The 21,208-nt window shown below is 47.2% G+C and overlaps 1 protein-coding gene across 1 annotated transcript in view; it reads left to right on the top strand.

Annotated features, from left to right (window-relative positions):
• Nucleotides 1-21,208, top strand: part of LOC144818325 (uncharacterized) — a 557,334-nt gene that overhangs the window by 34,988 nt on the left and 501,138 nt on the right. The window contains exon 2 of the mRNA XM_078675638.1: nt 8,358-8,457. Coding sequence (XP_078531764.1) covers nt 8,364-8,457 — 94 coding nt within the window. The 5' untranslated portion in view covers nt 8,358-8,363. The remainder of the gene's footprint in view (nt 1-8,357; nt 8,458-21,208) is intronic.

The following is a 21,208-nucleotide window of genomic DNA, read 5'->3' as shown; positions in this document are numbered from 1 at the left end:
AAAAGTGTGGTGAAAAAGAGAGAGGTTTAGTTGAGATGATATGAACACTGTTTAAGAGGGAACATTATGAACACTGTTTAAGAGGGAACATTATATTACATCCAAAGCTTGACAATCAATTTCACAGAACATTTGTTGAAGAACCATGTCAAAACTTGTTGATAAGCCAAATAGAATGATTGCACCAGTCCAGTTGCCATCCAACTGGATCTGAGATCGTCTTTGGTAGCAGTGGCATATGATCCATTTCAACATAAAGGGCAGTAACAGACTTTTGCATCAGCAAGAAAGTTATATGATCCATGTAATGGTTGATTTGCTGAACTGATGTTCTTTCCATCATTTTATTGCAAAATGGCCTATTGCCAATGAAACTGAAATAATTTCCTCAAGATTAATTTGAATTTGGAGATTTTAAGGTTGATATTGTGTATTACTTTTCGAAGTGAGGCGGTCATGATGGTTCTCACTAGTGTTGAAGAGATGGGCAGAAGCTTCTTAAGCAGCAGGAAGGCAAGGATTGTCATGTGGACCATGTGAGAAGTTGACCTGGCATATGCTGTCCACTATTCTAGTGGGCACCTTGCACCAGTCCGAACGACCCCTTATTGATGGTAGGTTAAAGACAACCTTATAGAAAGCTATCCTATTGGTAGTTGTGGAGAGCAGCCTTCAGGCTAAGTCTTGGAGGAATGTAAAACAGCTTGTTTTACCAGTCTATAATCTCATGAATGACCACATGAAAGGAGAACCACACCAGGTATATATGTAAAATATATGTATTTATTCTAAACACATCCTTCTAGTCTCTTTATGAGGCTAAAGGCAAAAGTGCGTTCAATAAACTTATTTAGCACACAGTAAATTAGCACAATATATGTTTGGCTCTAGGAGCGTACCAAACCATATACTAAGAAAGTGTTATAAGAACCACAATAGAACTAGACACAAGGCCTAGGGCCTGTAGAACTGCTGGGGCCACCAGGAACCACTCAAGGTAGTGACACAGGGGACCCCTGGGGGAGGCGTGCAGTGTTTAAATACAGCTGCGAATCACCATTGACTTCTATGGAGAAAGTTGCGATTAGAATTGTAAAGAATAGGGACACTTAGAAGTGGACTTGGAGCAAACCCCTTTAGAACTAGGCAGTTCTAGAGTCAATACCCACGGGAGCACCAGAGTACTTGAGTTACCTCACCCAGGGAAGCTGGGTGCATAGGTGTCTTTTCGTGTCGAGTTTCGTTGTCGTTTTCTTTGGCGAGCTGCTGAAAAGTGCTGCAGGCGACCAAGTGGAAAGTGTCCGGATGGATCCAAGGGTGGATCGGAGATCTGAAGAACCTGAAAGCAGAGGGGACAGAGTCTGGGTCACTTGCCAGTGACCAGGAAGGCGTTGAGAAGATGCCAACCGATGTCTGGTGATTTCAGGTGAAGATGAAGCTTGACTCTTCAGCCACGAAGACCAAGAGGCGTCGATGACGACCAGGAGCTAGATTTGAGCAGTCCCATGAAGGATGTCGAGTGCTGCGGTGTCGGTATCCGGATTGGACCCAACAAGCCTTGGCAACAGCAACCCATGCAGAAAGCAAAGATTTGGCTTCGGTGCAGACCAGCAAGGTCTGATGGACTCACCATTTGGAGGGGAGTCAGGGCACGTCTGGAGCAACCAGGGAAGCCCAAGAAACAGTAGAGTTACCTTCGTGGGGACCCATCAGTCGACGGACCATGGATCGCGAAGGGGCCTCGAGCTGTAATGCTAGAAGCGGGCTCACGGAACACTTGTAGAGTGTAGGCCCACAATCTTTGGTGCAGATGGTGCTCGGGGCTTGGACTACAAGTAGCCCAATGCACAACTTCATGAAAGCTCGGGAAGTCGATGCACTAGCAAATGTGCACGGTGCACAGGAGTTCCGGTCCCACGTCTTTCCTGATGGCTGCGGGTCTCAGCTGTGCTGGCATCTCGTGTCGGCCTCTGAGATGTCTGGAAGTCCGTGTCCTGAGTTGCAAATCCGGCGGGATCCGGCGGGAGCCTTGGAAATGCAGACCGGCATCTTACTGGACTTACTCTAGGTTCCCACCTATGGGAGGACCCAGGGAGTGGGTGATTACACCCCTTTCCCTTTGTTCAGTTTCGCGCCAGAGCAGGGGCTGAGTGCCCCTGCAACCGGTTTGAACTGGAGTATACACAGGGACACCAAGTGTGCCCCCAGCACTGTCTGAAAAGCATTCTATGAATGCACCCACCCAGCCCCAATACACTAAAGCCTGTCTGGGCAGTGGGTACACCTCCCTGTGACAGGAAACCTATTGTCCAGGCCTCCCCTGCCGGAGTTTCGTTCAGCAGCAGGAGGTCAGACCCGTGTCTGTGGCATCCATTTTGTGATGCCAGGGCTCTTTTAAACTATTACAGGTTAAGTAAATATGTCTTCTCCCTCTAGAAGGGTGGAATTCTACCCCCACTGCCAGAACTGGGGGGGTCTAGGATTCCAAAGTGTTTGACACCAAACACAACATGTTTCCATGCAGCCATTCCAAAGTTAGCATTTACCGCGAGGTTATAATGCACTTAAGAGTATATGGTCTGGCTTCATCACAGAACAGCCTCCGAGAACAGATTCCGAAAGCTGCAGAGGGGCTCAGCTCATGCTTGGGCACCCTCTCACACAAAACCAAGCCTTCAGGATTGATCAGGCCTCCCATAGGAGTGACTTGTAGGTGTATATATGTCAGTGATTAAAGGTAGATATAGGTAGCCTATACCTTAGTAAGGGGTGCAAGCACCACCTTACCCAGGCTGCAGTAGCAGACCTGTGGTGCCATTTTGGAAGGCTTCCCAAGGGTGGCATAATACATGCTTCAGCATCTGGTAGGCCTCTGGGGTACCAATGCCCTTGATACCGAAGGTACCATATACTAGGGACTCACAAGAGTAACCCAGTAACCAATTTGGTGTGTACCTAAAGTACATGCAATCAATTTAGAGAGGAAGCAGCTAGTCTGGGTTCCTGAATAGCAGGGCCCCAGCCAGACTAAAGTCGAAAAACAGCGAAACACCAGCAAAAAGTGGGGGTAATCATAGTAAGCAGATCCTACTCTCCTACAGACCAGATTTATGGTTGGATGCAGCATGGTGTCAAAACTACACAGCTTATGGGAGCAGTGAAGAGGCCACAGAGTTAAGAAAGTAGTGGAGGGCCAGTTCTATGCAGTCCAGGCAACCTCTCTTCTGCAGAGCGTCAATGTCAGGTCCAGGGCTTTTTTTTTGGGTTGAAGCCTACCAGACAGCACAGCTGTCGGGTTTGCTAACGCCACCTTGGGGACATTCTGAAAGCTTTCCTCGGAATACATTCTTTCCACTGCTTACCACTGGCTTTGTGTAACTCACATTTGCTTGCTTTCTATTTGCTGGCTTTATTTGTTTTAGGCTGTCCAGCTTGACTTTGTCCCTACTGTGAAGCATAGAAAATAGGGTATAACCGTATAAGCCTATTTAATGTATTCTTCCACGAGTGCGCGAGTTCTGTAAACAGCCTATTAAATCTTGTTCTTCTCTTGTCCTATTTGCTGACCTTTCAAAGACAAAGGTCAGATGTTAGGCTCTGTCTTCTGAGGAACTTGGTGTTAACTTTTCTTTCTCTGACTTCAAAGTGAAACGATGTGTGTGACAATCTTGCTGCGAAATGAAAGCTATTTTTCTAGCACACAGCATAGTTTAAATGTCTGTAAATGAACTGGGGAAATATTTCAGAATATATATGGGAATTAGTAAAGCACAAATAAAGCACTTAAAATATTTTAATTCCATCCAACCAAATTAATAAACTAGGTGATCACATTACCACACATTATTGTTTGTTCTCTGTATACTTTTATCAGTAAACTTTGTCTCTGCAAATGTAATGCTCATTTCAATTGAAAATGTGTTGTCTGTAATGGCAGTGGCTACCACTCCATGAATAGTCCACACAATGCTACTCCACTGTACACCACACCACTCTAATGCACTCTACTCCACTCTAAGCTCCTTCACTCTACGATACACCATGCCAATCTACGACACGTAACGTCAATTTCGGCATGCCTGTCCATTCTACGGCACATCACTCTACAACACTCCACTCCCTGACACTCCACGTCAAGCCATGCGACTGCATCCCTCCATGACACTCGAACAAGCCGTTCTACAAGACGCCACTCTGTCCCACTACTCCATTCTACTCTACATCATGCCAGAACACTTTATGCCACACCACTCCACTCTGTTAATCTACGACAAACCCTTCCACCACTCTGCGTCCCTCCACCACTCTGCGCCTCTCCACCACCTCTGTGACACTCTTCTCTACGCCGCTCCAATCTACTTCCTGCACAACACTCTTCCCTACGGCACTCTACTTGCTGCACAATACTGTTCTCTATGCCATTCCACTGTACGCCACTCCACTGCGCTCTGCCCCACAACACTACATTAAATGACACTACTCCAGACTGTGCCACTCTGACAGTCTACTCCACTGTATGCCACGACACACTACTCCACTGTACGGAACGCCCTCTGTACCACTTTACGCCACTCTACAACACTCCACTCTGTGCCACTCCACTCTACTCTGAGACATTCTATGCCACTTCACTGTTCGACATTCTACTCCACTGTAGGCCACTCCATGACACTCTACTCAAATTTACGACACAATACTCTACTGTATGACGCTCTCCTCCCTCTAGGCCCCTCCACTCTAGGGCGCTCTGCTCCCTCCATAACACTCTAGTTCCTCCATGGCATACTCCCTCTCCGACACTACTCAACACTTTACACTACTCTCTGCCACTCCACTCCGCCATTCCACTCTATGGCACTCCACTCCTTGCCACTCTCTTCTACGCCACTAACCTTTAATCGTGCTGGTCAGCAGCTATGTTAGTTTACAACATGGCAAAAACACATTGGCAAAGCAAATGGCTCTTGCACAGGTGAGACCTATTAGTTTTGCCAATGCTCGTCTTCTCAATTGTTTGGAAATTTTGATAATGGTCTGGGATCAGATGCAGATTTTCAAAATTATGATCAGCTGAATCTGAAGTACTGTGCTCAGTCATTTGCATAGTTCGTAGGTGACACAAATGTAGAGAGATTGGCTCTCATTCTTCGCTTATTTGTAAATGAAGGTTCAAAAGTGAAGGATTGTCTGCTTGTACCTACCAAAATATTCATTCTACAAATGCATTTCATTGTAAAATTCTAGCTAAACCAGCAATCGAATGTCAGTGGACCAACCATACTAACTTGGCAAGTGCAGCATTGATAGCTGACAAACAAGGTGATGAATGGAATGCTTGAATTAATCTCAGCCACTGGTAATCACTTGGGCTGTATCCCAATTCATCTTTTTTCGCTCACTCAGCCATTTCAGTTTGGATCCAGCCATCTGCAAATCAGTTGTGACCCTACTCCTCATGGGAGCAGTCCATCCCCAACTGGCAGGCCAGATCCTCCCTGAACCAGAAAGCATGCAACCTAGGATCGGTTTCTCCCTAGTTAGGGCTCATCAGTCAGGTATAGCTTGCTTTTAGTAGCACAGTGAGCCTGGGACCCACGTCTGGGCATACCCGGTGCACTAAGGGCATCAAATGCAAAAACAAGGTTATGAGTTGAATGCTTGAATTAATCTCAACCACTGGCAGTTGCTCGGGCCATAACCCAGTCCATCGTTTTTCGTCCCCCATGCCACCTCAGTTTGGACTCTGCCATATGCAAATCAGTCTAGAGCCTGCTCCTCATGTGAACAGTTTAACCCGAACTGCCCACCAGGTCTTCCCCAGAGTAGAATCTCTGGTAGCAGGAAGGATTGCTCACTACTCATGTTAACTTAAGTTAACCTTATTAAAAAACAGACTTCTATGCGGTTGGTCAGACTTAAGAGGACCCTACATAGTACAGAGAAATTCATTTCAGTAACTTGGTGTATACCCCCTTTCAGGAACAGTTACTAGGCAGATCTTTTAGGGATGACCGGTACGTCGCTATTACACTCTTCTTTTATTTGTAGTGCTGTATTGTCTTTATTAAATGTATTCTTTTGAGACAAAAAGTATCCGTGGCTGGTTTTCGCTTTTAGTGAGTATCCAAATGTACCATCTTGGATACGTGGAAAAAATTAAGTTTATGTAGCCAAAGTCATGCAAAACGAAGAGGAAATTAAACATCACTCTAGTCCACAATTCTCATATCCTGAAAATTGTTTATTGGAATACATCTTCAAAATCCTCAGTACAAAGCGTTCTGCAATGTATGAGGGATAGAATTTGCAGGCACTACTGAAAAGGGACACGCATTCTGACATGCTTACTCTCTAATAACTTGCTTTTCACATACTCCAAAGGAGTTTGATTTTTCCACCAAACCACACTGCAAACAATTTATCATATTAGGTCTCTGCAAAGAACTCCAGATTCCCCTTCTTCCAACCTGCTAATTCTGAGTCAGGTCTGCATAATCTTAACCACCATGTTTGTGGTTGCTCCAGTGGGCAACATCAAATAATATCGTTGTTTGTGGGTAAGGTTTCTTCAAGCAATCAGTTATGGTTCACCTTACAGGACACTATAGCAGTCCAAATAAAACTTTTTTTACTTGTCAAAGTCACGCTGCTCTACAGTTGAAAATAAATATAGATACACTGGTTGGCCACATAAAGAACCCAGGAATATTATGGAGAAATACTGTCCATATTTTCCCAGGGTTGAAGAACGGTTTAGAATGGTCTACTGGTAACATTGAAGTTCAGTTTATACAGGTGTTCGTTGTTGAATTGAATTCTTAGTATGCATGGTAAACTGCTTCATTGAAAACTTATCCATCGTAATGTATGAATGGGTGCAGAAAGAATCAATCCTCTTTTATGTACTGATATATTAGTGAATTACATACCAGTGATTTTATGGTGTTGCAGAGCATCCCCCAGGTCTACCACAATACCTCGATGTGAGTACTTCTGTGGCAAGTCCCATTTCATCTAGACTGGGGACACTTACTGGATTTGGAAGGAACACATAGGTCAAGAAGCTGAAGTGGGGGCCTGGGGATGTGGGAGTACAGTACAGGGTCGGTTAGAGCATTTTGGAAAGCAAAGTAATCAATTGTTAGAAATACCACTCCTTTACTTTTCATGATTGTATTAATTGTGGATCGGACGTGCAAGCACACATGAATCTAAAAATGGATGCAATAGAAAAAAAATTACCTTTTCTGTAGTATCCGTTTTTTAGATGATTTTACCAGTGCTCGCTCCCCTGAACTGTTGGTCTGTTCCCCTATTAACTTCAATTGTAAATTAGTCCCTCATACATTTCACTGGAGGAAGGACACAACCTAACAGCCAGTACAATAATGGTGAGGATAAAATTCTCATTTGATGTGATCCAGGATATGATAGTGTCACATGCCAATAACTAAAGGTTGCAGGGCAGAAGGTACAGTGGCTGAAGCAGGTTGACCCAAACCTCTTTAAGATGGTGCAGAATACTGTGTGCTGGGTTTCAAACACAATTATATACTAAATGTTTGTTCAAAGATCTTTGGGAATGAAAAGTACCATTTCACAATATATAAAGGAGTGCACAATCCAGAAAGGAGGTACACTGCAAATTTTAGTCAATGTTTACACCAATGTTGATTTCAAATGAGAGCCATGCCTTACATTGGTGAACTATCCCTTAAAGAACTCCTAACATTCACAATGTGTGCGAGGAGCGATGCAAAGTTTCTGGCTAGAAGATGACCATAGGAGTTATATTAAGGAGTGTTTAACAGAAAAGATCAGAAGTAGTGGACCATTTCCTAGCACTACTTTGGCTGATGATCAGTACTTATAAAATATCTCCTGGCTTGTCTAGCACCCATGGCACTTATACTGTTGATGCTAGACAAACCAAGAGGTGTTTTCAGAGTACTGACCATCCGTCTTTCTGTTAAACACTCCTTAATAAAATTCCTGTGGTCTTCTGCCAGCTAGAAACTTTGCGTTGCACCTCGCTGGCATTGTGCATGTTTGCAGTTGTTTCAGGGACAGTTTCACCAACATAAGACATGGGCTTTCATTTTAAATCAACTTTGATGCAAACATGCTACTTAAGCTGTCAAATCAACTCTGGTGCGATGTGGAGAATTTGGACTTTTACAAAGACAGAATAAGTATTATTGTCATCTCACTTTTTCTTACATTTTACTTGAAAGCTGCACTAGAAGAGAGTGGTATGAAACACTTCCACAAAGAAGGAAACAAAAAACGAGCAACACCATTTTGGGAAATAGATCCTATTTATTGAGTTATTCATGATTTATTTTATTTTCCTACAGATACAAATGGAGCACGTCTCGAAAGAAATTTTCTCTGCTCTGATGCAAGACATGATAGGACAATATACTCCACCTCCATTTCCACCTCCTGAAACTCCAGGTACTGTAATGTGTATGAACACTTGTTTGCTGTGAGCATAACTATTGAAACACCAAACTTTGTATTAATTGAATTCGAAGAAGTTGGTAACAGTAAGAAACAAACATATTAAAAAATATTATTATTATTAATTCTTGTTAAAGCACATGGCTACCCTTAGGCATCCCAGCGCCAAATGCAACAACAAGCAGTTTAGGGTATTACTGTAGTTTCTGGAAAATCCACGTTTTTAGTTGTTTCCTGAATGTCAAGTGGTGTGGTGTAGACCTAAGCTGAAGAGGGAGGGAATTCATTAAAATGGAGGCATTGTAGAACATACGTCCACCTGATCGTACGCTCCTAGTTTTTGGTACCCTAACTAGAAAAAGGTTGGCAGATCTCAAGTTACGCAGAGGTAGGTGGAAAGTTAGAAGGGAGTGATTCATTTTTGGGCCTGTGCCCCAAAGAATTTTATGCGCAATACAAAGTGATTTAAACCTTATGCGTTCTGAGATGGGCAACCAGTGTAGTACTTTCAGAGCTGGTTTCGCCGGCTGCTTTCTGGGGATGTTGTGTAGTAGTCTGGCTGCAGAATTCTGCACTACTTGCAGTTTTCTTATTGTGGTGTTCGGAGTGCCTAGGTATAATGAATTACAATAATCCAGCCGGGGGAGTATCAATGCTTGTATCGTGGTTCTGCGTGCAGTTTCTGGGAGTAATGGTAGTATCTGCCTTAGTTGCCTTAGGATACCAAAGCAGTTGGCTGCTACTTGTCCCGCTTGGTTGTCAAGTTTGAGAGATCTGTCGAGCCAGATTCCTAGGCTTTTGATCCTGTCTTTAGGTGTTGGCACTAGGCCTAGGCAGTCCGGCCAGCTTTTATTTGAATGTGCCTCTACATTTTTACTGAGGTTCATTAATTCGGCCTTGTCCCCGTTAAGCCTCGGGTATGATTGGTCCATCCAGGAGGCCACCTGTCCCAGGAAGGCTTCAAGGTCAATAGTGCTCCTCTCCGGATGATTGAGGGCTACCACCAATTGGGTGTCATCGGCATATGTAACTATCTGGGCCCCATAAGGAAGAACTAACTCGGTCAATGGTCTAAGGTACACATTAAAAAGGGTGGGGCTCAGCGACGAACCCTGCAGGACCCCACCGGTAAGTGGGATCTTTCTTGAAGTGTGCCTGCCTTCAAATACTTGGAAAGTTCTATCTGTCAAAAAGGATTTAAGCCACGAGAGAGCATTACCTGTCACTCCCACCTCTTTTAAGTCTATCCAATAAAATGCCATGATTTACTGTATCAAAGGCGGCACTTAAATCGAGCAAGATAATTGCCACTGTGCCTCCTAGATCATGAACTTTCCTGGATTCCTCAATTACTGTTAGAAGTGCAGTTTCCGTCCAATGGTTAGGTTGGAAGCCTGTCTAGGATGTGTGTAGAATCTCATGGGATTCAAGGTAGTTGGAAAAAAATGTTTTTACGTGTTTTTCTAGAATTTTACTGACCAAGGGAAGTAGTGATACCGGTCGGTAGTTGCTCCAGATTTCAGGATTAAGGTTAGGTTTTTTATGAGTGCTTTCACCATGGCGTGTTTCCAACTCATTAGTACTGTCGCGGTAGTTAAAGACAGGTTGAGAATTTCCAGGAGAGCTGGGAATATAGTCTCCTTTACCTTACTCAGCATGTGGGCTGATGCGGGATCACATGGGGATCCCGATTTGACTTTCACAAAGAGTTTGGCGAGTGTAATCATATCCAGGATTGGAATGTCGGCCAGATGATTTGGTTTCTCCGACATACTTTCCCTTTTGGTATTAACATTTTCCGTCTGTCGAGGTTGTGGGAATGCATTATATATGTTAAGAATTTTGTTGGTAAAAAATTCTGCCAATTCCCTACATCGCTGGGGGGCTGATTCTATTGGCCTTTCTGGCTGAGGACAAGTTGATAGTTTTTTTGATATTCTTGCAATTTCCCTTGGTGTGTTGGCTGCTGAGTTAATTTTTTCCTCAAAATATAGTGCCTGCGCTTTCTTAGTTTCCGTTTGATATATTTTTATTGCCTCTCTGTATTTTTGTTTTTTTTCTGGACAATAGTCCCTTCTCCATGCCCTCTCTAGCCTTTTGCAATTTGCAATAATAGCATACAAAAATAACAAGCATTTGCAATGCAATAGATCTCTCATTTACGCGAGTTTAAGCTATTGGCATTGTAAATGACAATGTCTCTTATTTACGTTTTGTTTTTTAAAACATAAATAAAACACATTATCCTTTACAATGCCAATACCTTAAACTCGCGTAAATGCGAGACCTATTGCATTGCAAAGGCTTGTTTTAAAAGCAATGGATTCTCCTAAATCTCAATATTATGTACAGAATACACCTTCCTCGCTACCGTAGTTACCCCAAAAGGCAGCATTCAGGCTGTAGAATTTAACTCTTGTTCTAAGTTAACCACAGGATTTCATGTCAGCGGAATGCCACGTTTCCCGTCCAGGTTTTAATTTAACAAAAGACTGCATGATGGGAGTTGTAGTCATGCTTCACTTCAATTGAATTAAAGTACTGCACCTGATGACAATAATGGGTTAAGGGAAAGCGGCCCAGGAGTAGAAGTGGTGTCCCTGGGACATGGCTTTATCTGGCCACTTTACAGTGGATGCGCGTGCTATTTCATTTACAGTGCTTGTTACAGACCACTTCAAGTAGCATAACAAAAACAGTCAGCGAGTTCTTCCCATATAAACACTGCAATGCCCTCTAGATCGAGTTGCCATTCTGGTAAAAGTTGAACATAAAAATATTATAGCACATCATTTTACTGAAATATTAGACCTATAAGGATTGTGGATGCCAGTGCGCTCTGAAACTAGCTTTTCATAGGTTACTGAATTTTCAGTAAATGTGACCATTTTCGTCAGCTGTGACACAAGTATTTAGTAAATGAGCCCCACACATACTACGAGATTCAAACTGTAAGAAAAAAACAGTACCTTATAACAACCAAACACACAACATCCACACATCTCTACAATAACTTCAAGGCAACACTAGATGAGTACAGCAGCAAAGAGGAAAAAGCGAATTTTACAAATAACAAGATGACCAACACGTTCATTCTAAATTTGGCAGCCATGCAAGAATATATGAACAAAGACACGCCATCAATGAAACTACCATTTCAAGATGGCCACTCCGTCCTGGGTTTCGTTTTATTGTGATTACAGACATATTCCCACCATGTCTAGGCAGCAGTATGTTTTGCATTTTCTTCTTTTGATCTGTTAATTTATCTTTCATATGCTGTTGAGTTTGGTTGTGTGTTTTACTGTGATTGTGTTAATGAGTGAATACAAGAATAAGTAAATGAGACGTTGATTGGATGAATGAGTGCAAGAATGAGTAACAGAGTGCATGTGTGTTCAATGTCTTATTGAATATCTAAGGCCATCAATGACTGAATAGGCACTTTCATTTGGAAGCCAGGCCTATTGGCATTGTCGAGGCTTGTTTACATATTTCTACACGTGCATCCTTTTTCCTGCCTCAATCCACTTTTAAAAACTGAAACCTGCAGTTGTTAGCACCTCACTTGACTGTCTCTCCATTATCAATCCTTTCAGGTCAACAGCTGGGCTGTGGTGACAGAATAGGAAGCTAAACAAAGGATGATATTTTCTATTTAATCTACATACAACATGTGCACATGCTAATACTAAACAGTGGGTCTTGGAACATTCTCCCCATTTTTCAACCATAAAATCCACCCCTATTTTGGAACCAGGTTCGATCACAGCACCAGTGGTTCCAATGCTCCTCAAGTTTATGGTGCATATCTCTGCAGCGCGAGGGCCTTTATTGTATGGTTTTCTATTCTATAATGCACGCATCGCTTCATACCCCTGAAGAGACTATGAAGAACTCCTGGGTCAGTCAAAATAAACACAAACTAGCTGCTAGTAGGCAGCTCCCTGAAGCGCCTAGAAGCAATTCATACTATACTATATGCAACTTAAAATTTTCACCCACAAACATTGTGAACGACTGCCAGTTAGATGAGAAGAACAGAAATTCAGATACATACAGACCGAAACATCAAAAACTGTATTCATAAAACCAGGTGTCAGTTTACAAACTCTCCCTTCTCTCTCTCTCGCTCTGTCATGCAGCCGTCTGTCCAGCAAGAATACCCTTGTTCGGCCCTATCTACTCACATCTATCGCCACTTGTTTTTTCACCCACTTTCGCACTTGTCACCGCGTGTGTTGACTGACCGAGGTTCTGCTGTCAAGTGAAGAGCAAAAGTGTAAATACCATAGTTAGTAATATGGATATCCGTTCAGAAAATTAACATTAAAGATGTACCGAAAATTACATCACACGCCTTTGACCTTCCCAAAGATATCGCTGAGTGACCCCTTTTCTTACCCATGGCCCCCAAGAGCTCCCCGTTTGCTACTGAAAGGCGCCAAGTAAATATAAACTAAAACAAGGTCATTTACATGGGTGGGAATGTGACAATGTTTCCATGGAGTGCGGATTCCTTTCCTTCTAATCCAACAATCCCCATAAACTATGGCCGCACCCTGATGCTCAGTACCATCCTTCCGGGCCATACAATACCATCAGCACAATCTCCAGCCCCGGACTCTCCTTGATTTTGACGCTTGCTTGCAGTCCTCAGTGCCGCCTGCACTGCCAGAAGTGTGGGACGATGTCTTCTGCATGAGGCTCCCAGTCACTGGAGTGCTTGGGGGAAATGCCGACTGTGGAGGCTCACTTTCGGGGACTCTCTCGTGTAGACAGCCACCTTCTGATGGGCCCCGGATCTCTCCCGCTCTGCCTGAGCTTGCGCCTGCTCCCCGACTGGGCTGAGCTGCTTTCCACCCACACAGCCTGTTTGCAGCGTAATCGCGGTGATGGCTGGCAGCTTGTGTAGGAGGCCGGTGTGGGAGGAACGGAGATCTTACTCTGGGGACAGCGAGGTGAGTTGTAATCTGCGCACCGAGGCAGACCCGTGGGAGGACGAGAGCAAAGCAGAGAGTGTGGGGCGCTAAAAGTGCGACCAAACAAACTGGAAAAGAAATGCAACCCAAATCAACAAGACGCCGTGAGCGTGCACATGGGCTGTCCAGGTGCCCTCGCTCGCGAAAGTGAAAGCGTGTGGGAGCGCGAGAAGAGAAGCTGCTATTGCCACCGTACATGCTCACAGCCCATGTCTCCAAAAGCGCGCGTTCACAGCGCGTGGCTCCAATGTGTTTCCAATGTGTTTACACGCTCTTGCACCTCTCCTGTCCCACTTCGCTAAGCCAGTCGGCAACAATAGATCTCGCTTACGCGGGTAGCGCATGGCGCTGCATCGCTAGGCGAGACCTAAAAAGGAAGCCACAAATGTAGACAAAACGGACAAGATGTGCTATAATTATTGGGGAAGAGTTGATTAATTTGGTAGAACAGTTTGCCTTATATTACCGAAGGTGAATTGATTTGACCTATTGTGGCTATAGTGCAAAACCAGCCAAGCAGCTTGCAAGTGCTGAACCCCTACGTGGCGAAAGAGGGAATTTCCAGTGTTTAGGTATGTAAGTATATAAAGAGCAGTATAGGATAGAAAACATTGGAGCACTGTTTCATGTGGAATACCAACTCACTCGTGAAATGTTTCTTTTTGTGATAAATGTATTTCTTTTATTTCATTTTATCCCTGCTAGGAATATTTAAATTTAACAACAGAAATGAGCACTTTCCACATTGCATGAACCACATTGTGTACACAACACTTGTCGAGAAACAATATACTTCGAGTAGGTGTCAGATAAATTATACTTATATTAATATATGGCTTACACCGTAGTAAGCATTTACGACTGCTTCAATAAACCTGCCCATCCCAGCTCTAGATTTCCCAAGGGGCAGTGATATCCGAACATTAATAGCTTCTATATGATTCTAAACTGTTCACCAATGTCCGGGGCCATCCTCTACGGTATTCACTGACTCCATGGTTGAACATTCATGCCTAACCTGTGTGACAACTTAGCTGCAAGACTTAAGGTTCCCAATCTAAGCTCATGGGTAGCCTTCCCAATTTTTGGAGTTGCATTTCAGACAGCATTTTGGCCTTTAAGGAGACCTTTCAGAGCAGAGAAACCTTGACTTGCTAAGCAGTGTCACATTTTACTTGCTGTTCATAAACTATTTTCAGAATCCTGTTCTGTTCTGTTTATGGTCAACTGAATACAAAGTGTAGCTTAACTTAAGGTTCCCCAGCAATGTTCCAATATTCACAAACCATAAGAGGCTCAAAGCCTGATGCCTACTTGAGCCAGAAATATATTTGCAGAAGGACTTTACCAACAGGCTGTCTATAGCATAAGAGTTTTAGGTCCAGCTCTATGAAGCCTTTTTGCATTCTCAAGTTGCCAGAGTCTCACAATTGAGCCGTTTGCTTCAGCAAAAAAGCTTTTTACTGTGTATGAACCCAAATGGAGATTTAGTAACACGTTACCGAATCACAGTTTGGGTTTGCGACCAAATACCTATTCGGTACTTGGAAGGGGCGTGTTTAGGGTGTCCCTCCCAAACACTGAGTCAGACTGCTGTTTTGAAACAGAAATCTGGTAGCAAAACATTAATACTTTGCAGACTACTGACGGGCAGGGTCGGATTGGTAACGCTGACACTCGGGAAATGGCCGAAGGGCCGGTAGTGGGCTGCTTTTGTGGGCAACCTGGGGGCTGTCTGTGCTGTTAGGATGCCGCCAGCTGCCCAGTGGGTGCCAGGCTGGCCTTTCTAGAGGCAGATGGGTGGAGGTATCACTCCCTTTCTCTCGCTGGGCTGGCCCATTAATGTATGCTGATTGAGCGGGGGCAGGGGGCCTGAGCAGAAGTGGTCTCACTTGCATTCATGTGTGCCCAGTGGTGTGAACCATTCTGTGCATTTTTTTAAATCTAAGTGAAGTCAATAGAACATGCCCCCCCACTCCCCCTTTCTTTTCATAAAACTTCGCTGATGCAGTGTTTTGCGGAAAGGCAATCTGCAAATGTGGGCCACTCTTTTGGTGTGCCAGGGCCGATTTTTGATCCCAATCCAATCCTGCTGAAAGGTAATGGTAATTGTTGAGAACAAAAGGGGATAGGTCCATAAATAAGTGGTGAGGGCTAGACCCTTTAATAAATTGCAAAAACACACCGTGCCCGCACCACAATTACTCAATCAATTTTTTTAAGAGGATAAGAAACCAATTTATTGTAACCACCCTCGACATAATTATTTTGGGTCCATCATTTTGTACTTTTTAAATTTTCACAAAGCTTATAACAGAAAAAAAGACTGTACATTTAAATATTTACAAAACTATATATACTTTGTGCATTCATAAAAAACACACAATGTTTACACGATAAAAAACGTTTCTGCATCAAGCATTACAAAAAATTATGAATACATCCCAAACAACAATATCACAAACCTTACAATCAAAACATGAGAAAAACTAATTTCTAGGGGGAATATAAGCAACTCAATGTCTCGTAGACGCTTGAATACTGGACCAGCCGGTCCTAGTATCTTGAAGATGGTAATTTATTCCACCCAAGAAAAGCTGCCTTCGCGTTTCAAAACCAGGCGCAAGGTCACTGGTCTTTCATCAGGGCTGTTTATTCTTTGTATCAGGTTTGTTTTAAGGAGGACAAGATGTTTAATCTTCGTGTGGTCCAAAGGACTGATTGTTGTAGTGGCGAGATGTCTAGCTTTTTTGCCAACTGCTGCAAAACGGCGTATTCACTCGTGCGACGTCACCATAAAGATGTAGTTCTTTCTGAAGTACTTATTCTCATACATTCAAAGGGGGTGCCTCAATCACCGTCCTGCTCTATGCCACAGCACGCCGCTACTGGAGTCTGCTTTTTCTCATCTTTAGCACATTTATTTGGAAACATCTTTTCTACTGAAAAAAGTGGGACTGGGCACTGCCAGGCTGAAACAGATAGCCTCACAATGTGCCCACGGGATGAAAGGTTTCAAAATCATGACTTTGGGAAGAGGAACAAGACAGGGTTATCTCCTGTCACTGCCCATCTTTGCATTGCCTTAGAAAACTCTCGGAAAAGACAATATGACTCGAAGGCCCTCGGGGGAGCTGCGGCCTACCTGGCCTTGCCGGAGCCGGGGCCTCGAGTTTGGCGGCCCCCGCCCGAGGTCATCCACGCTAATTCTCGGACCCTCCGCTGCCACTGTCTACGGCACCCTCCACCTTCAGGGGGCGCGGCGCCCTCCATTGCTGACGGGCGCGACACCCTCCACTGTGGCTGACGGTGGCGCTCTGCTGCCGGCGGGTGCTGCATCCTCCACTCTCGCGGACCGTGGTGGACCAGACGGAGGCGGCCCGTGCCCGAGCCGCGTCAGGAGTGCCGCAGTGGGACCCATCTACTGTGAGTGTGGCCCCCCCTCCCCTTACATCGTGCTGCAGGGGCTGTTGAGTGACGCTGTGCCCGGGGAGGTCACTGTGGACATTGGACTGCCTGACCATTGTTGGGGCTCGCTGGGTGCACTGGAGCAGAGCGGAGGAGGCGGACATTTTGGGAAGGGTGCCCCGCGTGGAGTTTGCACACACTGGGATCTGGCGGGGCGGCGCTGTCTGCGTGCATGCCTGTGATCGGCGGCCTAGCGACGAGTGGATACCGAGTGGCCTGCTCCGGACGCCCCGGCTGGGGCCTGGTTGAGGACCTTTCGCGTGGTACGGCCCCCTGTGGGTGCGTGGTACTGACCTGTTGTTTCTCCTGCCGCCATGACTAGGGGCACGGCCGCCACGAAGTCTGGACCCATTGACAAATTCACCGGCCCTGGTGGAGGTGCTGGAGCGGCTGGTGGGGGCCAGAATGCTGGACCAGACAACGCGGCATTGTTGACGGCCATTACCCAGTCCCGCGACACGCTGGATGCAAAGATTGGTGCAGTGGGTGCCGATGTGATGCTGCTGCGCCAGGACCTTCGCAATGCGGTCGCCCGCATTACTGAAGCGGAGACCAGGGTCACGGCGGTGGAGGGAGATGAGATGTTGGCGCCCTCAAGAAGAAGATTGCCGACATGGAACAGACTCAGCGGGGCCTGGCGCTCCGGGTGGAGGATCCCGAAGGGCGGGCGCGACAAAATAACCTGCGTTTTGTTGGCTTTCCGGAGGACTGTGAGAAAGGGCCTATGGACGCCTTCCTGTCCCAGTGGCTGGAGAGCTGGCTACCCCCGAACACCCTGTCGCGCTGCTTCGTGGTGGAGCGTGCACACCGCGCCCTGACGCAGAAGCCGCCGGCCGGGGAGCGACCTCGCCCGATCATCGCCAGGCTCCTCAACTTCCATGACAGGGATGTTATTCTCCGGGAAGCGCGGCTTAAGGGCACCTTGCTCTATGACAACCATAGGATTATGATATTCCCAGACTATACTAAACTGGTCCACCAGCAGAGACATTCCTTCCTGGAGGCCAAGGCCAAGCTGCGTGGCCTGAAAATCCAATACTCGCTGCTCTACCCAGCTCGCCTCCGGGTGATCTACAACTCCAAGACCCATTTCTTCGATACACCGGAGGCCGTCTTCAATTGGACCGATGAGGCTGTCAGACTTCGCCCGCACGTCCAACCGGGGTTATACTCCGGGTCGCCACGCAGCTCCTCGCAGGACCGGAGCAACCCGCCAGGCAGGGGGAAACGTCATCGCAAATCCCGCTCCTGACGGAGGTCCTTGTCCCGGGATCCCCTGCTGGGGGACACACAGCGTGATACAGATTGACTTGGCGTAGACTCCTGATTGTCGCCCGCCGGGGCTGCATGCTGGTTGCCTCTCATCGATGTCCATACGCTGTGGCTGCTGAGCTCTGATCGATGGAACGGACATTGACTGGTGCAGTATTGACTTCTTTCCTGGCGGGTGTATGGGCCTTCGCGCTCTGGCACCCCCTTGTTTGTGGTGCTTTGCTTCTGACATTGCTATATCCTTGGTGTGGGTTCAGGGCACATTCTATGGGCTGCCTCCTCCGGTTGGGACTGGGGGGTGGTTCTGGGTGTGTGCCTAGTTGGTTTTAAGGGGGGTCTAGTTGGGATCCATTGGTGTGGCTGGCTTTAGGCGCTGTGTTTTGGGCCTGAAGTACCGTATACCGCGACAGATACTTCATCGTTCATTGAGGTATATGGGTGGGGGAGGGGGGTACTGGGGTGTTTGGTTGCTTGTGGGTTGGGTCGGGTTTAGAGGGGTAGTAGGGGTCAGGGTTGTGTTCTATGGGATGCACGTGTTTCTTATAATGTTGGCAGCTGGAGGGTTGGGGGTCTGGGTCGGGTTACGGGGGTTGCAGGAACAGACCCATCGTGACAATGGCTGATGCTCCACGACTTGTACCGTCTGGTACTCTAATGCATATATTGAGCTGGAATGTTCGGGGGCTCCTGGACAAGATCAAACGGGGGGCTGTGCTTCGCTGGGCAAAAAGAGACTTGGCTGACGTGCTCCTTCTCCAGGAAACGCAAATGCTGGGTACTAAGGCACTGAGTCTGCAGAGGTTTGGCTTCCACCAGGTGTTTCATGCTGGGTTTGCTAGGGGTTCGAGGGGGGTGGCCATTCTTGTCCACAAACGATTGGCTTATACTCATGAGCGTCAATGGCTCGATCCTCAGGGCCGGTTTGTGTTTGTACAAGGGAAGATTGGTGTGGAGCCTGTAATCTTTGGTAGTGTGTATGCCCCTCCCCCGCTGCAATGGGCCCTCGCGGAGCGGCTGTTTGCCCTGTGGGCCGAGCTGCCCCGTTCCCTGGCTGTGATTGGTGGTGACTGGAACGATGTGCTGGACATGACTCTAGACAGGCAGAGGGGGCGAGGGGTCGCGGCTGTGGCCTCCCCTACAAAGCTGAGTGCCATGATTGATGGTCTTGGATGGGTGGATGTGTGGAGGCATCTGCATGCAGAGAGACGTGAATACACCTATGTGTCTGCTGTGCATGGCTCTCTCTCGCGCTTGGACTGTGTGTTTGTACCGGGGGCCTTCCTTGACAGGGTGAAGGGGGCGGCGATCCGGCCTCGCGGGCTGTCCGACCACTCCCCCGTGGCGGCCCAGATTGACCTTTGTAAGGCGCGTCAGCCGTTTAGATGGCGGATGTCTACGTGGCACCTGCAGCAACCGGGTTACTCCCAGCATCTGCGCGGTGCAATCGCCCGCTATTGGCAGGACAATCTTACGGAGGGGGTAGATGCGGTGACAGTATGGGAGGCCATGAAACCGGCCTTGAGGAGTGTCGATATTGCCTGGTGCGCTTCTGCTCGCCGGACCCGACAAGAAAGTATTGTTGCTGCTGCGATGCGTGTGGAAAGGCGGGAGGCACGACACAGGGAGGCGGCCGATGATGTGACGCTGCGGCTGCTTTTACAGGCGCAACAGTCATACTCCTCGGTCTTGTTAGATGAGACCCGCCAGGCGTGGCTGGCTACGCGTAGTAGGGTGTACCAGTGGGGCGACAAGTCTTGTACCATGCTCCACAGGCTGTGTCAGCAGACTTTTCAACCGGTCACTTTGCCGGGGCTTGTTGACGATGAGGAGGTGGCAATAACGGACCCCTCGATCCTTGCGGCGAGCTTTGCACGCTATTACGAGCATCAGTATGCCTCTCGTGAGAGCCTCTCCCCCGACCACATTGCGGTTTACCTCACAGCGGTCCGCCCACAGGCGATACCCGACGATGTACGTGATGCCCTGGATCTTCCCCTGACGGCTGAAGAGCTGGGCGACGCACTGGGTCAACTTAATGTGGGTAAAGCACCGGGGCCCAGCGGGTTCCCCAGCGAATTTTACCGGAAATTCCACCTGCAGCTCGGTCCGCATTACAGGCGTGCACTGGAACTAGCGCGGGAGCGGGGTAGCCTCCCCCCGGACTGGCGTCACGTCGAAATTGTGGTTTTTCAGAAGCCAAGCAGACCCCCTGAACGCCACGAGTCGTACCGCCCCATCTCCCTTATTAATTTTGAGGCCAAGCTCCTGGCCAAGGCGCTTGCGAATCGCCTGCTTCCGCACATCTCGGCCCTTGTTCACCCAGATCAGGCGGGATTTATGCCACGCCGGGCGACGCGACACAATATTCGACGGGCACAGGCTGCGATCGACGCGATCGGGACGACCGGGGACCAAGCGGCACTGTTGTTGGCTGACATAGATAGTGCCTTTGACTCGGTCAGCTGGACCTATCTCTTTGCCCTTCTGCCACTGCTGAATTTGGGTCCTGTTTTCATCTCCTACGTCAAATTGCTCTATACAGATGTCACTGCCTCGGTGCGTGTTTCTGGGGCGATCTCTACGTGGTTTCCTGTGACCAGGGGCACTCGTCAGGGGTGCCCCCCTCTCCCCGTACCTCTTTGCGCTGGCTATGGAGCCTATGGCCGCCCGGGTGCGCCAGGACGCGCTTTATCCGGGTTTTGTGTGGGGGACGGACCACTCAGACCGCATTGCCTTGTACGCGGATGACGTGCTCTTTTTTATGACTGACCTACACCGTACGGGACCTCGCGTTCTTGAGATAATGCGGGAGTTCGGTCAGGCGTCGGGGCTCTTTCTTAACCCACGCAAGTCAACCCTGTGGGTGTTGGGGGGGGCATCGGTGAGCTGCCAATGGGCTGCGTCCCTTCAGGTGGCGGTCGATGGCGTGAAGTATCTGGGCGTTTTCCTCTCGGCCTCGACCATTGTGGCGTGGGATCGGAACGTACAGCCGGTGTGGGACAGAGTCCAGATGGACATTAAGA

Source organism: Lissotriton helveticus, chromosome 2_1 (assembly GCF_964261635.1).
Source record: "Lissotriton helveticus chromosome 2_1, aLisHel1.1, whole genome shotgun sequence".
Classification (NCBI taxonomy): Eukaryota; Metazoa; Chordata; class Amphibia; order Caudata; family Salamandridae; genus Lissotriton; species Lissotriton helveticus.
The sequence above is the reverse complement of the archived record's forward strand: the minus strand, read 5'-3'. Positions and strand labels throughout refer to the sequence as shown.